Raw genomic sequence first — 19,259 nt, 5'->3', positions numbered from 1 at the left:
TGGAGATTGGAGGAGTTGCCACATTCATCAGGAACTGTCATAAATTTGGCCTAGAACACCTATAAAGTCCAATGAACAAAATTATATTACAAAACCAACAGTCAATGGCCTCTCAAATCATGACATTCAGTTCGTTCTGTTAAATGTTAACACTGAACAGGATATAAAATCTGTTAAATCTGAGCTCAAGAGGGTAATCAATAAGCCAAAAATTGATTATTTTAGGACACTCCTCAGAGGCATTCACTGGACTGATGTTTACAGTGCTCATGGCAGGAATGAAAAATATAACACTTTTGCTAATAATGTGCTTACCTTATTCGAACACTGTTTTCCCCAAAAACTTACCGAGGTTAGCGCTAAGTCTACAAAGAAGCCATGGATTACTCGGGGAATAGGGGTATCTTGTAAAACAAAAAGAAAACTGTATCTGTCAATAGAATACAGTTCCGATGTCGATGCTACAGCATATTACAAGAAATACTGCAAAATATTAAAGACTGTAATATGGACATCAAAGCAATCATATTACAAGGAAAAGATAGTCATATCAGATAACAAAATAAAGACAATATGGAATATAGTGAAGAAGGAGACCGGTAGAACCAGACATAAAGAGGGACAAATAGCATTAAGAGTAAATGATACATTGGTGACCGATGTGTACAGTGTTGCAGAACTTTTTAACGAACATTTCATAAGTATCTACACTTACAGTGAAAATGTGCTTAATTCATTAGATAAAAAATTGCAGGCAACTGGTATATTTTGTGATCTGTCAAAGGCTGTGTAAATCACAATATCCTTTTAAGTACATTAGAATACTATAGTGTAACAGGAAATGCTGCAAAATGGTTCAAATCTTATATCTTTGTCAGGAAACAAAGGATGTTATTAGGAAAGAGACATGTATCAAGCTATCAGGCATCATCCAATGGGGAACTAATTACATGTAGGGTCCCACAAGGCTCCATTTTAGGGCCCTTACTTTTTCTTGTGTATATCAGTAACATTACCAGATGCCAAGTTCGTTTTGTTTGCTGATGATTCAAACATTGCAATGAACAGCAAATCAAGTGTAGTCTTAGAATGATCAGCTAATAAAATATTTGTGGACATTAATCACAGGTTCCTAGCCAATTCCTTATCACTAAACTTTGAAAAAACACACTACATGCTGTTCAGAACTTATAAGGGGTGTCCCACGAGTATATGCCTAACATATGATGACAAGCAGATAGAAAAAGTGGACTGTGTTAAATTCTTGGGATTACAGCTTGATAATAAACTCAACTGGGAAAAGCACACCACAGAACTGCTGAAGCGTCTTAACAAATCTCTATTTGTAATGCGAATTGTGTCAGACATAGGGGATAAAAAATGAAAAAGCTGCCATACTATTCTTACTTTCATTCCGTAATGTCGGATGGGATTATTTTTTGGGGTAATTCATCAAGCCAAGCTAAAGTTTTCTGGGCACAAAAATGTGCAGTAAGAGTTATATGTGGTGTGAACTCAAGAATATCCTGCAGAAGCCTGTTTAGGGAACCAGGGATACTAACTACTGCTTCCCAATATATTTATTCTTTAATAAAATTTGTCATTAAAAATACATCACTTTTTCAAACCCACAGCTCAATTCATGGAATCAATACTAGAAATAAGAATAATCTTCACAAGAATTTAAATTCACTTAGTCTTGTACAAAAAGGTGTGCATTATTCAGGAACACACAATTTCAATAACTTGCCAGCAGCCATAAAAAGCTTAAGAACCAATGCAATTCAATTTAAAAGAACCCTAAAGGATTTATTGGTAGCCAACTCCTTCTACTCCATTGATGAATTTCTCAGTACTACCAATTGATTTATATATATATATATATATATATATATATATATATATATATATATGTGTGTGTGTGTGTGTGTGTGTGTGTGTGTGTGTGTGTGTGTGTGTGTCTGTGTAAGTGCACTCTAACTTCTGCATCATTTCAGTGCAGTAATGTGTTCATTGTGAATTACACGTTTATTACCTTATAAATAACTAAAAAAAACTTTTTCGTTTTAAATTCAGTACATTAGTATTTGTAAAATGATTCTTTCATATGATGTCCATTAAAAAAATTACGATCATTCCACTTGGGACCTGTGGAATGGTACATTAGGTTATTTGTTTGAGTTGTAAATATGTGTAATGTATTGTTGTTTTTCTGACATCTTCTACATCATGGAGCACCTCCTCACTACGGATAAATTGGAATGAAAGTAAATCTAATCTAATCTAATCTACAGATCTTTCTTCAAGCGAACTGTGGAAAATGATCGTCCAGTATGGAGCTATTGCATCAGCATACTCTGAAAGTAACCTAACTGGTATACAGTATTAATCGAATTCGTTAAGTGATTTAAGTTGCTTCACCACTCCGATATCTACTTCTACGTTACTCGAGTTGGCTGCTGTTCTTTATTCGAATTCAAGATATCTACTTGGGAAGGCTGTGTTTAGTATCTCTGCTTTGGCACCACTGTCTTCAATAGTAGCTCCACTGACATCACGTCTTGCAACTAGCATACTTCACATACGACCAGAATCTCTCTGGATTTTCTGCCAGGTTTAGAGATAAAGTTTCGTTGTGGAAATTATTATAAGCATCTCCCATTGAGGTCCATCCTAAATTTCGAACTTATGTAAAAGATCGCCAATCTTGGAGATTTAGCATCTGTTTAAAGTTGACATATTTTTTTCGTTGTTTCTGCAACAGAGTTATAACCAGTGTTGTGTACCAAAGAGGATCAGCTCTGTCATTTGTTAATTTATTTGGTATAAATCTTTCATTGGTTGCCAACACGATTTCTTTGAATTCAAGCCACATCTGATCTACACTTATATTGTTAATTTGGAAGGAGTAGAGATTGTCTCTCTGGAAGGCATCAACTGAATTTTTATGTGCTTTTTTGAATAGGTATATTTTTCGTTTAGTTTTGGCGGATTTGAGAATTACAATATTCAGTCTCGCTACGAGAACCCATGTTCACTAATCCTTGTATCCGTTTTGATACTTGTTATTAACTCAGGATTATTCATTGCTAAGTGGTCAAGTGTGTTTTCACAATCATTTACTATTCGCTTGGTCTTGTGAACTAACGGCTCGAAATAATTTTCAGAGAATGTGTTTAACACAACTTTGGATGATGTCTTATGTGTACCTCTGGAATTAAACATGTATTTTGGTCAACACAAGAAGGATAAATTAAAGTCACCACTATATTAAATTGTATGAGTCGGGTACATGTTTGAAATCAAACTAAAGTTTTCTTTGAACCTTTCATCAATTGTATCATCTCAATTGGGAGGTTGGTAAAAGGATTCAATTATTATTATATTCCGATTGGTAACAGTTACCTCTGCCAATACTAACTCACAGGAACTACCTACTTCAATTTCGCAGCAAGATGAACTATTTCTAACAGCAGCAAACACTCCACTGCCAACTGTGTTTAGGCTGTCCTTTCAGAAGACCATCAGGTTCTTTGCAAAAATTACAGCTGAGCTTATCTCTGGCTTTAGCCAGCTTTCAGTGCCTTTAACAATTTGAGCATAAGCGCTTTCTATTATCGCTTGAGGCTCTGATACTTTCCCAACCCAGCTACTACAATTTTCAACTGTTATACCGATGGTTCCCGTATCAACATTCTTTGGTCTGCATCCTTTGTGACTGAAGGCCTGTGCAGTATATTTTAAACAACGAATATGTTGAATTATGGAACGAATTCTAACATTAACTTTCAAAACTGATTGTGGAAAAACATGCAGGTAAAATATTTTGGAAACAAGTTCTAAATAAACTAATGAAGTTGCTTAGCGACTAGCAATATGGGAAGTTGCAGCAGTCTCTATGAGCCACCCAGAAATATGGGTAATAACCACCAGCGTACATTATGGTGTTTTGGATGTTACATATCTAGGTGTCGCATGAGTCAGCACAGCAGACATCTGTGGTATGAGGGTAGCATCAGCGACTAGTGTGTGCAAATCACAGGTTTGAGACATGCATTAGGATAGATTTTAATATGTGGGGTTGGTCAGCACAACCTTTGTATGGATCAGAATGATTGTATCAACTGCCAGCTTTGATTAGACGTGGTGTTCACGTGTGAAAATTAGTTCTACGAAAAATATTATGAAAATGATAGATGGATACTCACTGTAAAGATGACGCATTGAGTTTCAGACAGGCGCAACAAAAAGCTAGCACACATCATGCACATAAGACTGCTGTTTCCTACCACTCTGGCCAGAATGCCACGAACCACGGACCTTGTCAAGGTGCAGAGGGTTGGTGTGTCTCAGTGTTACAGGTAACCATACTGTAGATACAACCACAGCCCAGGGGTATCTGTGGAGAGGCCTGACTACCCTGTGGTTCCTGAAGAGGTGCAGCAGCTTTTTCGGTAGTTAGAAAGGCAGCACTCTGGATGATTTACTGACTTGGCCCTGTAACAATAGCCAATGTGAGCTTGCTATGTTAGTACTGCATGTGGCTGAAAGTAAGAGGAAACTACAGCCATAACTTTCCCAAGGGTGATCAGCTTGGCTGTATAGTTAAATGATGACAGCGTCCCCTTGTGTAAAATATTCCGGAGTTAAAACTGTTCCCCATTCAGATCTCTGGGAGGGGACAACCCAGGAGAATGTCGTCATCAATAGAAACAAAAGTGGCATTCCACAGATCAGAGTGTGGAATGATAGATCCCTTAATCATGTAGGTGGGTAGGTTAGAGAATTTGAAAAGGGAAATGGATGGGTTGAAGTTAAATATTATAGGAATTGGTGAAGTGTTCAAATGGCTCTGAGCATTATGGGACTTAACATCTGAGGTCATCAGTCCCCTAGAACTTAGAACTACTTAAACCTAACTAACCTAAGGACAACACACACATTCATGGCCAAGGCAGGGTTCGTACCTTCGACCGTAGCGGTCGCGTGGTTCCAGACTGAAGCGCCTAGAACCACTCAGGAAAATGGGCTGGCTGGTGAAGTGTGGTGGCAACAATTACAGGGCTATAGATCAAGTCGGTACAGGATTATCAACACAAAATCCAATAGGGGTAATTTCTAGAAAGACTAAAAACTGCAAAATTTATACCACTGCATAAAAATGGCGCCAAATCCGAAACTGGTGGTTGTAGGCCAGGTTCAGTTTTTTCAGGCTTCAACAAAATTATGGAAAAAATGTTCCTCAGAAAAGCCTTCTCGAATAAAGAAATACTAATAAAAACTTGCAGTATGGGTTCAGAGCTGGAAAGTCAAATCAGCAAGTTTTAATTTTTTAAATGAAGTTCCGTATCTGGAACATTTCTTGATGGCAGCATTACCTTCAACCTTATAAATGAAGATGTTGCGTAACTGCAGGGCAGTCCAAAATATGGATCCAAGCATACCACAATGATCATCAGTATATTATGGAAATAAAATACAAAGGCAACGAAACACAAAAAATTTCTGGTTTTAACAGTAATAAGAAGTAAAGAAATCAAGTATATCGTCCCACAAGGACTGGTCCTGGCACCTGTACTTTTTCTCCTGAATTTAAGTGAATGGGCAATAAAATAAATGACAGTACCATATACTCTTTCCAGATGACACTAACATACCAACTACATCAGAAGGTGAGAAAAATCTTCAGGAAACTGTAGCATCAATTAGGAAAAGTTTAGTAGATTGGTCCAGAACCAACTGGATAACCAAAAAATCTAAAAAAAACTGTGATAGTTAGCTTTCGTGTCACACAAAACCTCCATCCTGCAAAAACTAATTCCAAAATTAAAGGGAAAAATGTCTTAAATTTGAGTCATACAGAATTTTCAGGGATATGTATTGAGGAGGATATGATGTGATAGATGTACCTTAACAATTTAAATAAAAAACTAAATAGACTTATGTAAGCCAATAGGATTCTTACTAAAAACGTCTGCAGCTCGTGGTCTAGTGGCTAGCATTGCTGCCTCTGGACCACAGGGTCTTGGGTTCGATTCCTGGCTGGGTTGGTGATTTTCTCCATCTGGGGACTGGGTGTTTCTGTTGTCCTTATCATTTAATCATCATTCATAGAAGTAGCGAGGCTGGACTGAGTAAAGACTGGGAATTTGTGTGGGCGCTGATAACTGCTCTGTTGAGTGCCCGACAAACCAAATATCATCATCTTACTAAAAAAGCAAGTTGCTCGTCAGTGATGGCGCTGTACCAGGGCACTATCTGATTTTCTGCTGATCTACAGAACAACTCCACAACTTAAAAAACTTTAAAATATGGAAAAAAGATTTTTAGAGTGATAAGGTTAGCTAAATTCGTGGAGACCTCCTTTAAAAGAATAAATTTGCGTCTGCCTTGTTTGTACATGTATGAAATATTAATCTTTACGAAGGTAGTAGCTTAAAAAAGAAAAGTCCTCAAACTGAACTATGATTCACACACATAAGAAGCCAGACAGAAACTTAATCTACCCACAAACACAGTGGGTACAAGCTTATGCAAAACAGGATTATCTACTACTTGAGTTATATAATGCAAGTATCGGTGTTTAATATATATATATATATATATATATATATATATATATATATATATATATATATATATGTGTGTGTGTGTGTGTGTGTGTGTGTGTGTGTGTGTGTGTGTCTGTGTTTTATCAACATGTTAGCAGAGTGTGGTTGGTAAAGTTATCATGAAGTGCAACAGTTGCAGCAGATTTCATCGATAACTCGAAGTTATAGAAATGCAAAAGGCGACACAATGTCCGACAAAAGAGAGTAAATTGAAAAACTTATTAGCGAAGAAAATTGGGGAACTTAGGGAAACATAATAAGAAGCATCTTAGAGTGTAACAAAATTTTTGATGTCATAAATGGTGAGCTGACCAAGCAAGAAAAATATGGGCAAAATTACGAAACCAATCCTGATAAATGGGCAATAGCTAATGCAAGAACAAGGAACTGCATTACGAATGCAACATAAACAATAATGGCGCAATATTCTACAATACTGTAGAATATTACTTCAGCATTGTGTGTGTTTCATTCATAATGCAATGATGGAACAGTCAACCAATGTAAGAAAACCACTTATACTATCACTTGACCCAAAGCCTTTACCTCTTATTGGGGAATGCAAGATCACCTAGAATATTTGTGATAGGCTAGATAAGGTTTATGATGTTTACTGATTTACTTAGATATAAATTTCATGACATTATCAGAGAAAGTGCTGGTGGTATAGAAGGCCATCTAGCCAAATTTGATGTCATACAAAATCAACTTCCTTTGATAATGAACTGATCGATGACAGTGATCTTTGTGGACAGTTTTTGCCAATGTTGCTCAATAAGTTCAACTACGTTTGTGTTACATGGTACAATTTTCCTGTTGAAGAGAAAACATGGAATACATTACGAAAACAGTGGTCAAATTATGAGCTGAAAATAACAGATCATGATGATAAAGTATTGTTACAGCAATGATGTCGAAAATGAAGTATAACAGACAGCAACAATGGTGCAATCAAATTACATCTAAAGTAAGTATATCAAAACGCTCATTATAAGAACAGAATGAACATAGAAAATGCTTTTCACATAGTAAGTAGGTCACCCATGAAAAGAGTTTGATTTGTTTTATGTAAGTAAAATGGCCACTGATCAAATGAATGTACTAGTGTAGACAAAAGAGAAGACTGTACTATACTGTCAACTAGTTTAAGAACAGTGGGAAGATGAAAAAGTCGTTTCCATGCAGGTAGTTCAAAAACCGAGAAGAAAGTTACAATGGTGAGACACGAGATTTTTTTCTCTATGTATAAACAAACTGTAGTGTGATGAATGGTATATTGACAGTACTGTGACACATTGCAAAACGAATCAACGTGAGTGGTTCACTACATATGAAACATTTGAAACTCCAAGGAGGTGGATAATGCCAAAAATGATGTACAAATTGAAGCATGTGGTACAGGACGAATTAATGTACAGGTATTCAATGGACAGAAAGGAACAGAGTGATACTTTGAAAATGTTTGATTTTGCCCAGGTGAACCTTGTAACTTATGCTTTGTTTAGAAAACTCAACATAAAGGATTAAATCAAATAGTTAAAAATGGTGGCAAATAATAGGTCTTTTTCAAAAACAATATGGTAATTGTGTTTTAACATCCAGTGGTGAAAATGTATCTGTGTATGCAAAGGAGGAATTATAAACGAGCAATGCGGTTCGAAAATACTGAAGAATGGAAGAAAGGAATGGAGGAACAAATGAATGGTTTGTAGAAAAATAAAATATGGTGCGTAGTTTGCAGAACTATAACAAATATTGCAATCAAAAAGTGATGCGTTTTTGCTACAAAATTAAATGATTTTGCTCAACGTTTTAGAATAGTTTACATTGAAACATTTAGCCCTGTGACAATTTTGAGATCATGTGTGCACTGTTGAGTTTTGGAATTCAACATGATTGGTGTATAAGGCATTTTGGACAACACTTCCTAATAATATTTTGGAGGAGGAAGTCTGCATTTATCCAGCAGAGGGCTTTGATGATCGTAAAGGGTGTGTATGCAAATTACTGAAGAATCTGTATGGTTAAAAGGAAGCCTCAAAATGCCAGTGTGGATGTACTGTTAAATATCTTACTGAATATAGGTCACAGGGAGCTGTATAGATCCACATGTGTTCTATGGGGAAAAGCCGGTACTGCTGTTTAATGTTGATGGATTTGCTATGGGCTCTATTGATGCAACGACTGAGTTTATTCAACAGTTGGGTAAATGATTTCAGATCTCTGTAGAAAAGACTGATTACTTCCTGGGCTTGCAAATCAAGAAATTTGACAATTTTATTCGAGTAAATCAGTCTATACACGGGAAGAGAGTTTTAGAAAAATGAGGTATGCCAGATTAAAAACCATTATTTTCATCCATTGAACTAGGGTGGATACTGGGTGAGTCTCTTCCTTTTAATAATACTAAACTTCAGTCGGAAATTGTTTGCCTTTGATGTAGTTAAGACAAGTTATAAGACCAGACACACATGTATTTTGCATTGCTCAAATGAATTTTCGGGAATCATAAATCAACAATTGCAGATAATATTAGGTTTGAGAAGGATGAATACTGTAACACTGAAGCTTAGAGTGATGCTGATCGTGATGGGGATAGAGGCACAAGATATTAACAAGTGGCAGTCTCCTCAAGTTTCATGGGGATCAGATGCATAGAAAAGTTACTTACAGTAACATTTTGCTTATTTTTGGATAGAGAGATAATATGTGGCTACAAGTGGATCTTGCAAATCACTTGTATGGTTCAATCGACTTCTGAAAGAAATTATAGCTGTGGATGAGTCCTTCAGCTCCTATTTTGCAAGTAGAACACGAAAATGCTACCAAATTAATTAATAGATCACTGTTTTATACACAATCAAAAAACATAAAGAGAATGTATCATTACATTTGTCAACCGGTTACTGAGAAGAGGGTAAGGGAGGATTACACACCAACTAGAGGAGAGGCACCAAACATTCTGACCAAAGGGTTACCATTTACAAGGCTACAGATGACAAAGGTACTTGTTGGTATTGTGTCTGCTTCATCATATATATAAAAGGTTGTGGGAGAGTGTGAAAGTATTAGTGTTTATTTAACGTTATTGATCTTTAAATGTTGTCAGTTGTCATTATAGAAACTTCTTGCCTTCACTACAGACTATTGTTGGTTTTGTATTAGTCTTCTAGAATTACTGCACTTTTATGATGTTTTTAATGAGTGACTCGCTTTAAAACAGCATTTGATGTTTCATCAAGATATATAACCATATAACTTCTTATTTAAAATGTCTACTGACATTAAATACATTTAAAGTAAAGATGGAACAGTTCTTGCTTAACTGATGCTTCAACTCTCTTTCTGAAACGTCATAATCACTTAACCTAATTAACTAAATATTGTTTATTGTGTAATTATATTTTATGTCAGTTTATATTATTATTGATCTTGATTGTGTAGATCAGGTAGTCTCACTTATTAACTACTATAGTGATAAATTAATTGTGTTCCTCCTTGCTTGCCCTATATCGTACATACAAAGAGTGTAGCATGTCACTTTATGTTATTTTATGTTACTGTTGTGTGCATTGTGTTGATCATGTAGTCTCACTTAATAACGATTGTAATTATAAATTAACTGTGTTACCCCTGCCTAGTCCTATGTCATGTGTATGGACAATGTAATAAACGTGATTTACTGGACCAAATGAAAATAAATAAATACATAAAATAAATAGTGACTGACATCTCTGCACGACTTGCTTTCTGAGAGAAGTTTTAAAGAGACTTGAAGAGACGTTTAGTTAAATGACGGTTGTTGCTTCTCTGCACAAGAAAGATGACAAGTCTTGTACTAATAATTACCACCCAGTCTCACTTGTACCCATCCTTTCGAAAGTACTACTGGAATATTTCTCTAAGTTCCAAATCACTCAACATGTGTCTGTGAAGAACATTCTTAGTGACTCACAATATAGCTTCACGTCCAGCTTCTAGTCAAAAAAAGCTGTTGAAAATATTGATAATATTCTTCTCAGGGCTCCAGCGCGATCATGAATCATATTGACACAATTCCACAGCCATCCACTTGGCTGCAATCTTCAAGTGAGTATGCTGGTGCACGTAGTCACCAGAACTGTTTGTGAGAGTTCCAGCGAGTTCGTGCACAAACATATTCACTTGAAGATGGCGCCCAAACGTACCATGGAAATATTATGTCAAGATCACTCATGATCCACCTGCAGAACCAAAAAGAATGTTATCAGTTATTACAACAGGAGAGCATACGTAGTCACAGTTGACAGTATTGTTTCATTTATGCTATCTTCATTTCAATCGAGGATATCTGTAAGTACTATACTTCTGAATCTCACCAAGGCACTTGATTCAAGTCAGCCACGTAAATGTGCTATAAAAACTCTACAACTATACTTTTAGTGGTTCAGAACTACCTGTGATGAGATAATATCCGAGTGACAGAATACAGACTGTACAGTTCAACTATATGAGGTCAAATTTCTTGGATATGACGCAGGGCATTCCACAGGGTTCACTTGTTGTTCATAATACATGTAAATTTCGTGCCCAGTATTATGTGGTGTAAATCCACACTCTAACCAGATAATACAACTTTTGTCGTTTGGGAAAGACTTAGGAACACTGAGGCAGGAAATTAGCGATCGCCTCAGAGCAGCCAGTAAATGGTTCCAAATCAGTGAATTGTGTATTAATCATTGAAAACTGTAAATATTCTCTTTAGCTTATGCATTAAAGATGGTGCCAATGACTGAGCTTCCTCGAAACTTCTTCGGATATATCTTGATTGAAAATGTATATCGAAGAGTCACGCCAGTTATATCCTTAATCTGTAATTAGTGAGTATGTTTTATATATATATATATATATATATTATATATATATATATATATAAACTAAATTTTTGTGTTAGAATTAAACTACTGCATCAGCTTGACAAATGCTGTTTGTTAAGGGGGAATTCCCTTAAGCAAAAAAAGTTCTCGTTTGATAAAAGAAAGCATCTGTGGAGTCACAAAAAATGACTCTCCATATCACATTTTAAAAAATTAAGATACCAACAGTTATATCCCTTTTCATTCTAAGTTCTAATATATATATAAAAGAAAACTAACGCTGTCAGAAACTATGTCGATCTGTCCATCAATATAACATACACCTAAAACAGCAGACCGGCATCCCAATCGCTAGATATAAGCAAACTCACGATAGTTATATATATATGTAGGGGGTAAAACTATTAACATGTTGCCAGTACAGGCACACAATGTGTCACAGGCTATATTTAAAAACGCGACAAGAAATAGCTTGTAGAAAAAAAAGCATTTTATACAATATTACAGATCAAAATTTCTCCTAAAGCTGATCTTATATACCAATATATTTTAATCTATAATAAATTTATACATGTGAATATATTGTACATTTCATGTGTAGCATGTTGGACAATTGTGTAGACAATAATGATCTTAAGTATCTTTAACAATATGGATTTACTTGTATTGTGTATGAACACAAAAGATGATGTCGATTGCATTTTTAATGCTTAAATATGGATAATAAATAATAGTAAACGGCACCATATGATATCGAAGTCAGCCTCTATTCGTTGTGCGAAAATTTTGTGTAGTATGTATTGCTGATGGAAATGTGTATTATAAAATACATAGGTTTCGCCCAAATGCTTCATAAACTGTCAGGTGACTATGTCTGGGGGAGGAGTATCTGTGCCTAAATTTCACTGATTGTGTTTACTTGTACCAAGTGTCAATGTTGTGTTTATTGTTATGGATGTGTAGATGTGCATGTGTGTGATATTTTTTCCGCGATGACAGACCACCAGGAAGAGTTCTTAAATGACTTTTTTAATAATGTGTCGCAGCTTAATTTTGAAAAGGCCAGGGAGCTAGCGGTGGGCATTATCTTCGCTTTAAGACTCTAGCAAACAAACGTACAGATCAGACGATTTTCTTGCGCAAAAAATTTTCCCCGTCTGTGGGTCCCTGTGATAAAACGATATGTTCGGCTTTGTTATTCTATTCGTCTGATTTAATGTTATTAATATTATTAATATTTGGTTCAAAAATTTGTAATTCTAGGGGTTGCAAATATTATTTCTGTGAGAAAACAATGTTTCAGTGGTACACTGCATCGAAGATCTCTCCAAAAAGCGTCATTTTAGTACGAATCGTTGTGCTGAAGTGTTGGGAATGTGATGTTGACACGTAAAAACTTTACATATATGTATATAGAGAATTGTTATGAGAGGCAGAAATATAAATCGTAGAAAACCTGTATCTCGGAGATTCGTCAGTTTCATTATCATTCGCTAATCGTAATAACATCCCCATCCTCTTGTTTTGAAACTTTTAGACCTTTTGCTCTTAAACGAAAGTTATACGATTAGAAGACTAAAGTGTGTTATTATTATAATTCGTTTGGTGTAGCATTGAAAATTTGTAGTAGACCAGATGACAAATATCATGTTTAAGAGTACTTTCCGGCCACCAATATCAGACCAGCATAAACTTTCAATAGCACTTAAATTTTTTCCCTATTACTTCCAAATAGTACAAGTAGAGATTCGTCCACATGGTAAATACGAATAGTCGTACTAGGCAGATGGGTAAAGTTTCCGTCAGATGCAACCAAAACCAGTGATATCGCCCATAAGTGACGATTGAAGATTTTTAAACTACCGTGCCGCTATGTTTATTCATTCGATAACATTTTAATGTTGCTTCAATTTATGTTCCTTGACCCAATATTGATATTTTATGCAGAACTGAAACCAGTTAGATGCAGAACAGATTTATTCAAGAATCGTTTGTAGATTCAGTTTTTTCAGTATTTATTGTTGAATAGTAGATGTATTGTGACAGCTATTTTGGAAAAGGTTACGTAAAATTGCAGTAGTAGACGAATCTCAAAACTTTTTACACTTTAGTCAGTGTTACATTTCAGGGGCATGGCTTAGCTACTCTTCCAGTTTGAACTTAGATTGTTGACACAACTACCGCTCATTGCTTTCCACTGTGTATGGAGTTTTGGACTCTGGAGGACAAGATGCTTGCAGGACAAGTCCACATCTCGGAAGCTGGCTTTTCTTATTTTTCTGTCTAATGAGAGCTATGCAAGATTGTTGCCATATTATATTGTTGGAGACAGTCACCTGGGGACATACACATTTCCTAGTATATGTATGTCATTCAGTGGCTGCTGCTGTTATCCAACATTTGTGCCGTCCAGAGTTCAGGATGGATGTGTCTCTTATGTATCTCAGCTTTCAAATGTGTTAGGACTTTGGTAAGCTCTTACCTAGCGGCTAGATTACCTTGATTCTCACTGATTTGCCACTGATATCACTGCCACACTTTCTAAATGACACTAATTTGTATATCTTCCTTAGACATCACCTTTCAGTTTGGAGTATTCCGTAATCAGAAATTTGACTCCACGTAGCCTGTTTTGTGATAATCAGAGTCCAACATGAGCACAATCATGTGATGCCTATACTTGTTGCTGTAATGTTAGTCTTACGAATGCAACACTCATGGCATCATCAGTGCAGAAGAAGACCTTCAGACACAACCTCATGGAATAGTGTCCATGACTATGATGAACAACAGCCGTTGCAGCACCCCCACACCTGATGCAGAGCACTGTTAACTTGTTGGATAGGACAGCTTCAAAGCGAATGCCACTTTTCATGCTCTTGTACACCCGTTTGACACAGTCAGGGATATCTCACGGAATTCCGTAAAACTTATGGAGTTCTCAAAGTTCCTATGAGGAAGTGAATTGTTCAGTGATGGAAAGAAATATTGTGAATTATTTTATTACAACTTACTCCGAGATTCTGCTGTGGAAAAAATCAGTTGTGGAATAACATGAGGAAAGGTGAAAAAGGCCATTGAAAGATTTTAGTATTTGTTACTTGACAATGGGCTATCTCTAGTGCATGCACTGTCCTCAGGAATCATGTTATGAGGGGGGTGGGGGGGGGGGGGGAAAGCAAGCTTTTTTTTCTAATTTTGTAAAAAAAAATGTATGTACAGATCCACATTAGATAACACATGTTTTGTAGACCTTGATAGTTAGTTAGTTTCAGTTTTTCACTGGTTTCAATATAAAGTAGTATTTTGCAGAATTTCTTGGACTGTCATGTTTCAAGTCATGATGTGTCACTATGAAAGTCTATTGATATTACATTCTAGTGATAATTGTTTGAGGCATGTTCCTGTATGGATTTCTCATGTACTAGAAGTTATTGCCAAATGATAGGACACAGTATTAAATGGATTGATAACCACCGATGACAGTAATGAAGGAAGAGTTTATCACTTTCAGTATCATTTCCAAAGTTTAAAAAAGTAGCTGAGCTTGAAAACAAAGCCAGGATGCCACAGTATGGTGGAGTTACAGATCATATATGTAATTCTTGTATAACTTTGAGTTTTCTTTTCTACATATAATTTTAGTATTTTCCCACAGTTAACTGTTTTATGTAATCTCGGCTTCATGAGGTATTTACAATCCTACATCTTGTTTCTTCAGGGAATAAACCGGAATAGTATTTATGTCATTTGTAATGTAACGTCAGCATTGGAAATGATCAACCTATATCCGTGATGACGGTTTATGTAATTAAGCTGTTAACATTGTTTGTGCCCTGTCATTACCCTTAAAGGGAATAGTTCTGCAAATAGAAACTTCTTGCTTCTTTGATTTGTTATTCACTATAAATCTGTTCTCATAATTTCACATGTTTTCAATATTTCTTTATGGTCTTCTTTTTCATGCATTTTCCTCGACCATTTGTATTCTTTGATACAGGAAAAAGAACGAGAGATTTCGCGACTTGGGCTAACAGGACCATGGGGAATGCTGCTAACACATTTGTCTCAGGTAGCACTTGCTGAACGTTCCTATGTTGATTTAGGGTTTTTTGTAACAAAAAATAAAGGCTTCCTACGCAAAGATGTAAGTATTTTTGTTAAGAATATCTATTAATGACAAGTAAAATGCAATATACATATCATTAATAAAGACCTCTATTCACCATATAGAAGAGATGTTGAGTCACAAACAAGCACAACAGAAAGACTGCTATACATTTGAGATTTCAGCCAAAAGGCCTTCTTCTAAAATAGAAGACACACACACATGGATGTTCTTGCAAGCACAACTCACATGGATCTGACCACTGTGTGTGGGCACTGAGGCTGGATTTGTTGGCCAGAGACAGTGCTCATGCATGTGCAAGTTGTGCTTGCATGAATATGTGTGTGTTTTCTACTTTAGAAGAAGGCCATTTGGCTGAAAAGCTCAAATGTGTAGCAGTCATTCTGTTGTGCCTGTATGCAACTCAACATCTCCTCTATATGGCGAGAAGGAGTCTATTCTTACAGTATTGTCATTACTCTATCCTGGATTTTCCATTGCTCGACAGTGTACAGATCTCTTTACATAAGTAAACACACTTTTTTTTTTTAACTTTACTGGAAAAATACCCAGGAAGTCATTAGTGTTTGACATGTGTAAACCGGGACAAAGTTTAAGAAAATTGGAAAGTATTGTAGGTGGTGCATTTTGAAATGAATGTTATTAATATTGCCTATATCGAGAAACTGTAAAGGAAATCTAATTTTTTTACAATTTTACACTGCTACATTATCTGATCCAAAAGTTCTATGTGAGCTGTTCAAAAAGTATCTGAGCTTATTTTTTATTGTTGAAACCAACAATGTCATTGGGGTGCATGCACACTCTTTGTTTATAGGCATACACAGTGGACAAGCCTAGTTTTTCTCATGATTGCAGTAACAACCAGTTGCTGGCTAACTGTTGACAAGTGAACACATTAAGTCAGATTTTGTGTTGTGGGAAAAATCAGTGAAGAGTGGCACACATTCAGGTAGGCTCTCAACATCCACTGAAGAATTCTTATTGACCACATAAAGACTCTGGTGATGCAGACAGACGGAAATACAGAAGCGTCCGATCCCGCCCGTCTGCTTTGACCGATGACGTCACAATTATGGCGGAAACGACCATAAACAATGATTCCAATATGGCGCATATAAAGTCGTTACGTACACATTATGAGGACGAAAATACATCGAAAAACAAACACACACACGTTCCACAAAAAGACTAATGACACTAACGGGACAAGCCGGGACAAACAAAATATAAACAAATTTAGACACCCACCCCCATACAAAACCACGCAAAATGACGAAAAAAACCGACATTACAAATCTCCCTAAATACCACTAAACACAATATCATCTGGAATCGGACACTACCCTTGACCTAAATAGCTCAACAGCACCTCCCGATCCCATAAATTAGGACCTAACACTTCCCTTGACCTATATAGCTCATAAACATTTCCTGATACCAATACCAACATTCACAGCCACACATTGGGATCGAACACTTCCCTTGACCTGTTATCCTTACGACATCTCTACATACAGCCGTACCTGGTCCGAGATGCCGGAACTTTAAGTAAGCCTCATTTATTAACGAAATACTGAACACTTCACGACTTCATCCAAAAATCCGAATAATTGAAGAAATTTTATTAGAGACAACGCACTGTCCCCCATCATAGCCGACAACTAAAAACTGTTGACCCTGTCAGTCATATCCATACCTACCTGACATAAAAAAAAAGCAATTTACCAAAATTCACACACGATGCCACACTCGCAAACTAAACCCAAAAACATTACCTAACACACCACCAGAGAGCACCACCGATCACATCGAAACGACACATACAAACACGCCACTCTCACGCCGCCGTGACATCACACACCACAACAGCCTTACGTCACGGGTCAAAGCCGACGGGTGGGATCGGGCGCTTCGGTCGACCCAGACAGACAGATCATGACTGGAGTACTTGCAGATGTGGCTAAAATTAGTATTGGATCCATTCATTCCATTTTAATGGAACATTTTGTCCTCAGGAGGATCTTTGCAAGATTTATTCTAATGTTGCTAACAACTGAGTAAAAGCAACTTTGAGCAAGACATCACTCAGGACATAACTCGATACTGTGAACAGTGATTCCAAGTTTCTTAATACAGTGATAACTGGTGAAGAGTTCTGGGTTTATGGGTTTGACCCAGAAAGAAAGAACTAGTCATTGCAGTGGAAACACCCATCATCCCTGAGACCCAAAAAAGCAACGCAGGTCCGCAACAGTGTGAAAATTGTGCTGACCATCTTTTTTGACTACAGTGGTGGGGTTTGTAATGAGTACGCTCCAGAAAGTACTAATGTCAGTAAGAGTTGCTACCACTAGGTTCTGCAATGCCTTCATGAAACAATGAGACACAATCAATCAGACTTGTAAGCAATGGGCGGTTGGCACCTTCACCACGATAATGCACCTACTCGTCGTTCCCAATTAATTCACAGTCTTTTGTGCAAACACAGCATGGATGTGGTTATTCAACCTCCCTATTCCCCCCCGACCTAGCACCAAGTGACTTCTGGCTTTTCCCTAAACTGAAAAAAAACTTTGAAAGCGACCGGATTTCAGAAAAACGAAGGCATTATCCAAAATTTGATTGGGCAGCTGCACACTGTACCAAAGGGCTTTTCCAGCGATGCTTGTAGGTGAATAGTGTCAAATAGTTGTATCTGAATAAAGATAGACTTTATAAATAGGATGACCAAATTATGTAATAAATGGCAGAGAACTGTCGAAGTTGCTGTATTAATTTCCTCTATTAGTTGATGACTAGTTTTGAGCCTGAGCGCATTATCAAATCATACATAAGTCCCATAGTGCTCAGAGCCATTTGAACCAAATCATACAATGAACTATGCAATATCATACATTACAAGCGCCACATGAATTTTCATTTTAGTTACACACATATTTATTATAAAGCATTAAGGTTCTGAACTTCATTCGCTTAATGAGAGTTCATGTAGCTTTTGTAATGTATGTTATTGCATAGCTTATTGGATGATTTGATAATGAGCTTAGGCTCAAAATTCGTCCTCAAACAATAAAAGAAATTAATACAGCAACTTTGATGATTCTGTGTAATTTATTGCATAGTTTGGTTAACCAGAATATTTGCAGACATCATGCCTTCCAGAACTCTGGAAATTAGTAAAATGTTGGATACTTTTTGAACAGCCCTCATTCTGGGCGATTATTTCCACTTATTGCTGGTACCAAAAAATGTTGACATTTATTATAAACACATCTTTTTTGAATATGCAGTTAATAATTGTATATTTGTGACCTTTTTATTTAGGTTTGGTTATAATAATCTAAAACATTTTAAGAAGTAACAAGTAAGTTCTTCAGATGTACATTTTACCTCCCAAAAGAACAATCTGTAACTGATTTTGGGACTGTTATGTGGCAGAATGACACTGTGAGGTGAAAAATGAGCATACATTAAGAACTGTGTGACTGAGCAACATTTTTGTTAATTACTGAAAACCACCATTTTTTATAATGATTCAAGATTGATCCCAGTAACTTCCATATTCTGCTGAATTTCATATTGTTGTACAAGCATTCAGTATCATGGTAGCTTCAAATCAGTTAGACAGAGTACAACCTTAGGTTGCAAAAATGTGATGGA

The 19,259-nt window shown here is 36.4% G+C and overlaps 1 protein-coding gene across 2 annotated transcripts in view; it reads left to right on the top strand.

The window, feature by feature from the left end:
* The first annotated feature begins 12,372 nt into the window (after positions 1-12,372).
* The window catches only part of LOC126456824 (KICSTOR subunit 2-like), a 74,661-nt gene continuing 67,774 nt past the window's right edge, over positions 12,373-19,259 (top strand). The window contains exons 1-2 of one of the 2 annotated variants that reach the window (XM_050092625.1): positions 12,373-12,543; positions 15,468-15,614. In XM_050092625.1, the coding sequence (XP_049948582.1) occupies positions 12,460-12,543; positions 15,468-15,614 (231 nt within the window). In that variant the 5' untranslated portion in view covers positions 12,373-12,459. Of the gene's footprint in view, positions 12,544-15,467; positions 15,615-19,259 lie in introns of those variants that run through there. The other variant, XM_050092626.1, reaches the window with a different exon arrangement.

Source organism: Schistocerca serialis, chromosome 2, assembly GCF_023864345.2.
Source record: "Schistocerca serialis cubense isolate TAMUIC-IGC-003099 chromosome 2, iqSchSeri2.2, whole genome shotgun sequence".
In the NCBI taxonomy this organism is placed as follows: Eukaryota; Metazoa; Arthropoda; class Insecta; order Orthoptera; family Acrididae; genus Schistocerca; species Schistocerca serialis.
This window is presented reverse-complemented; position numbering and strand designations above follow the sequence as displayed.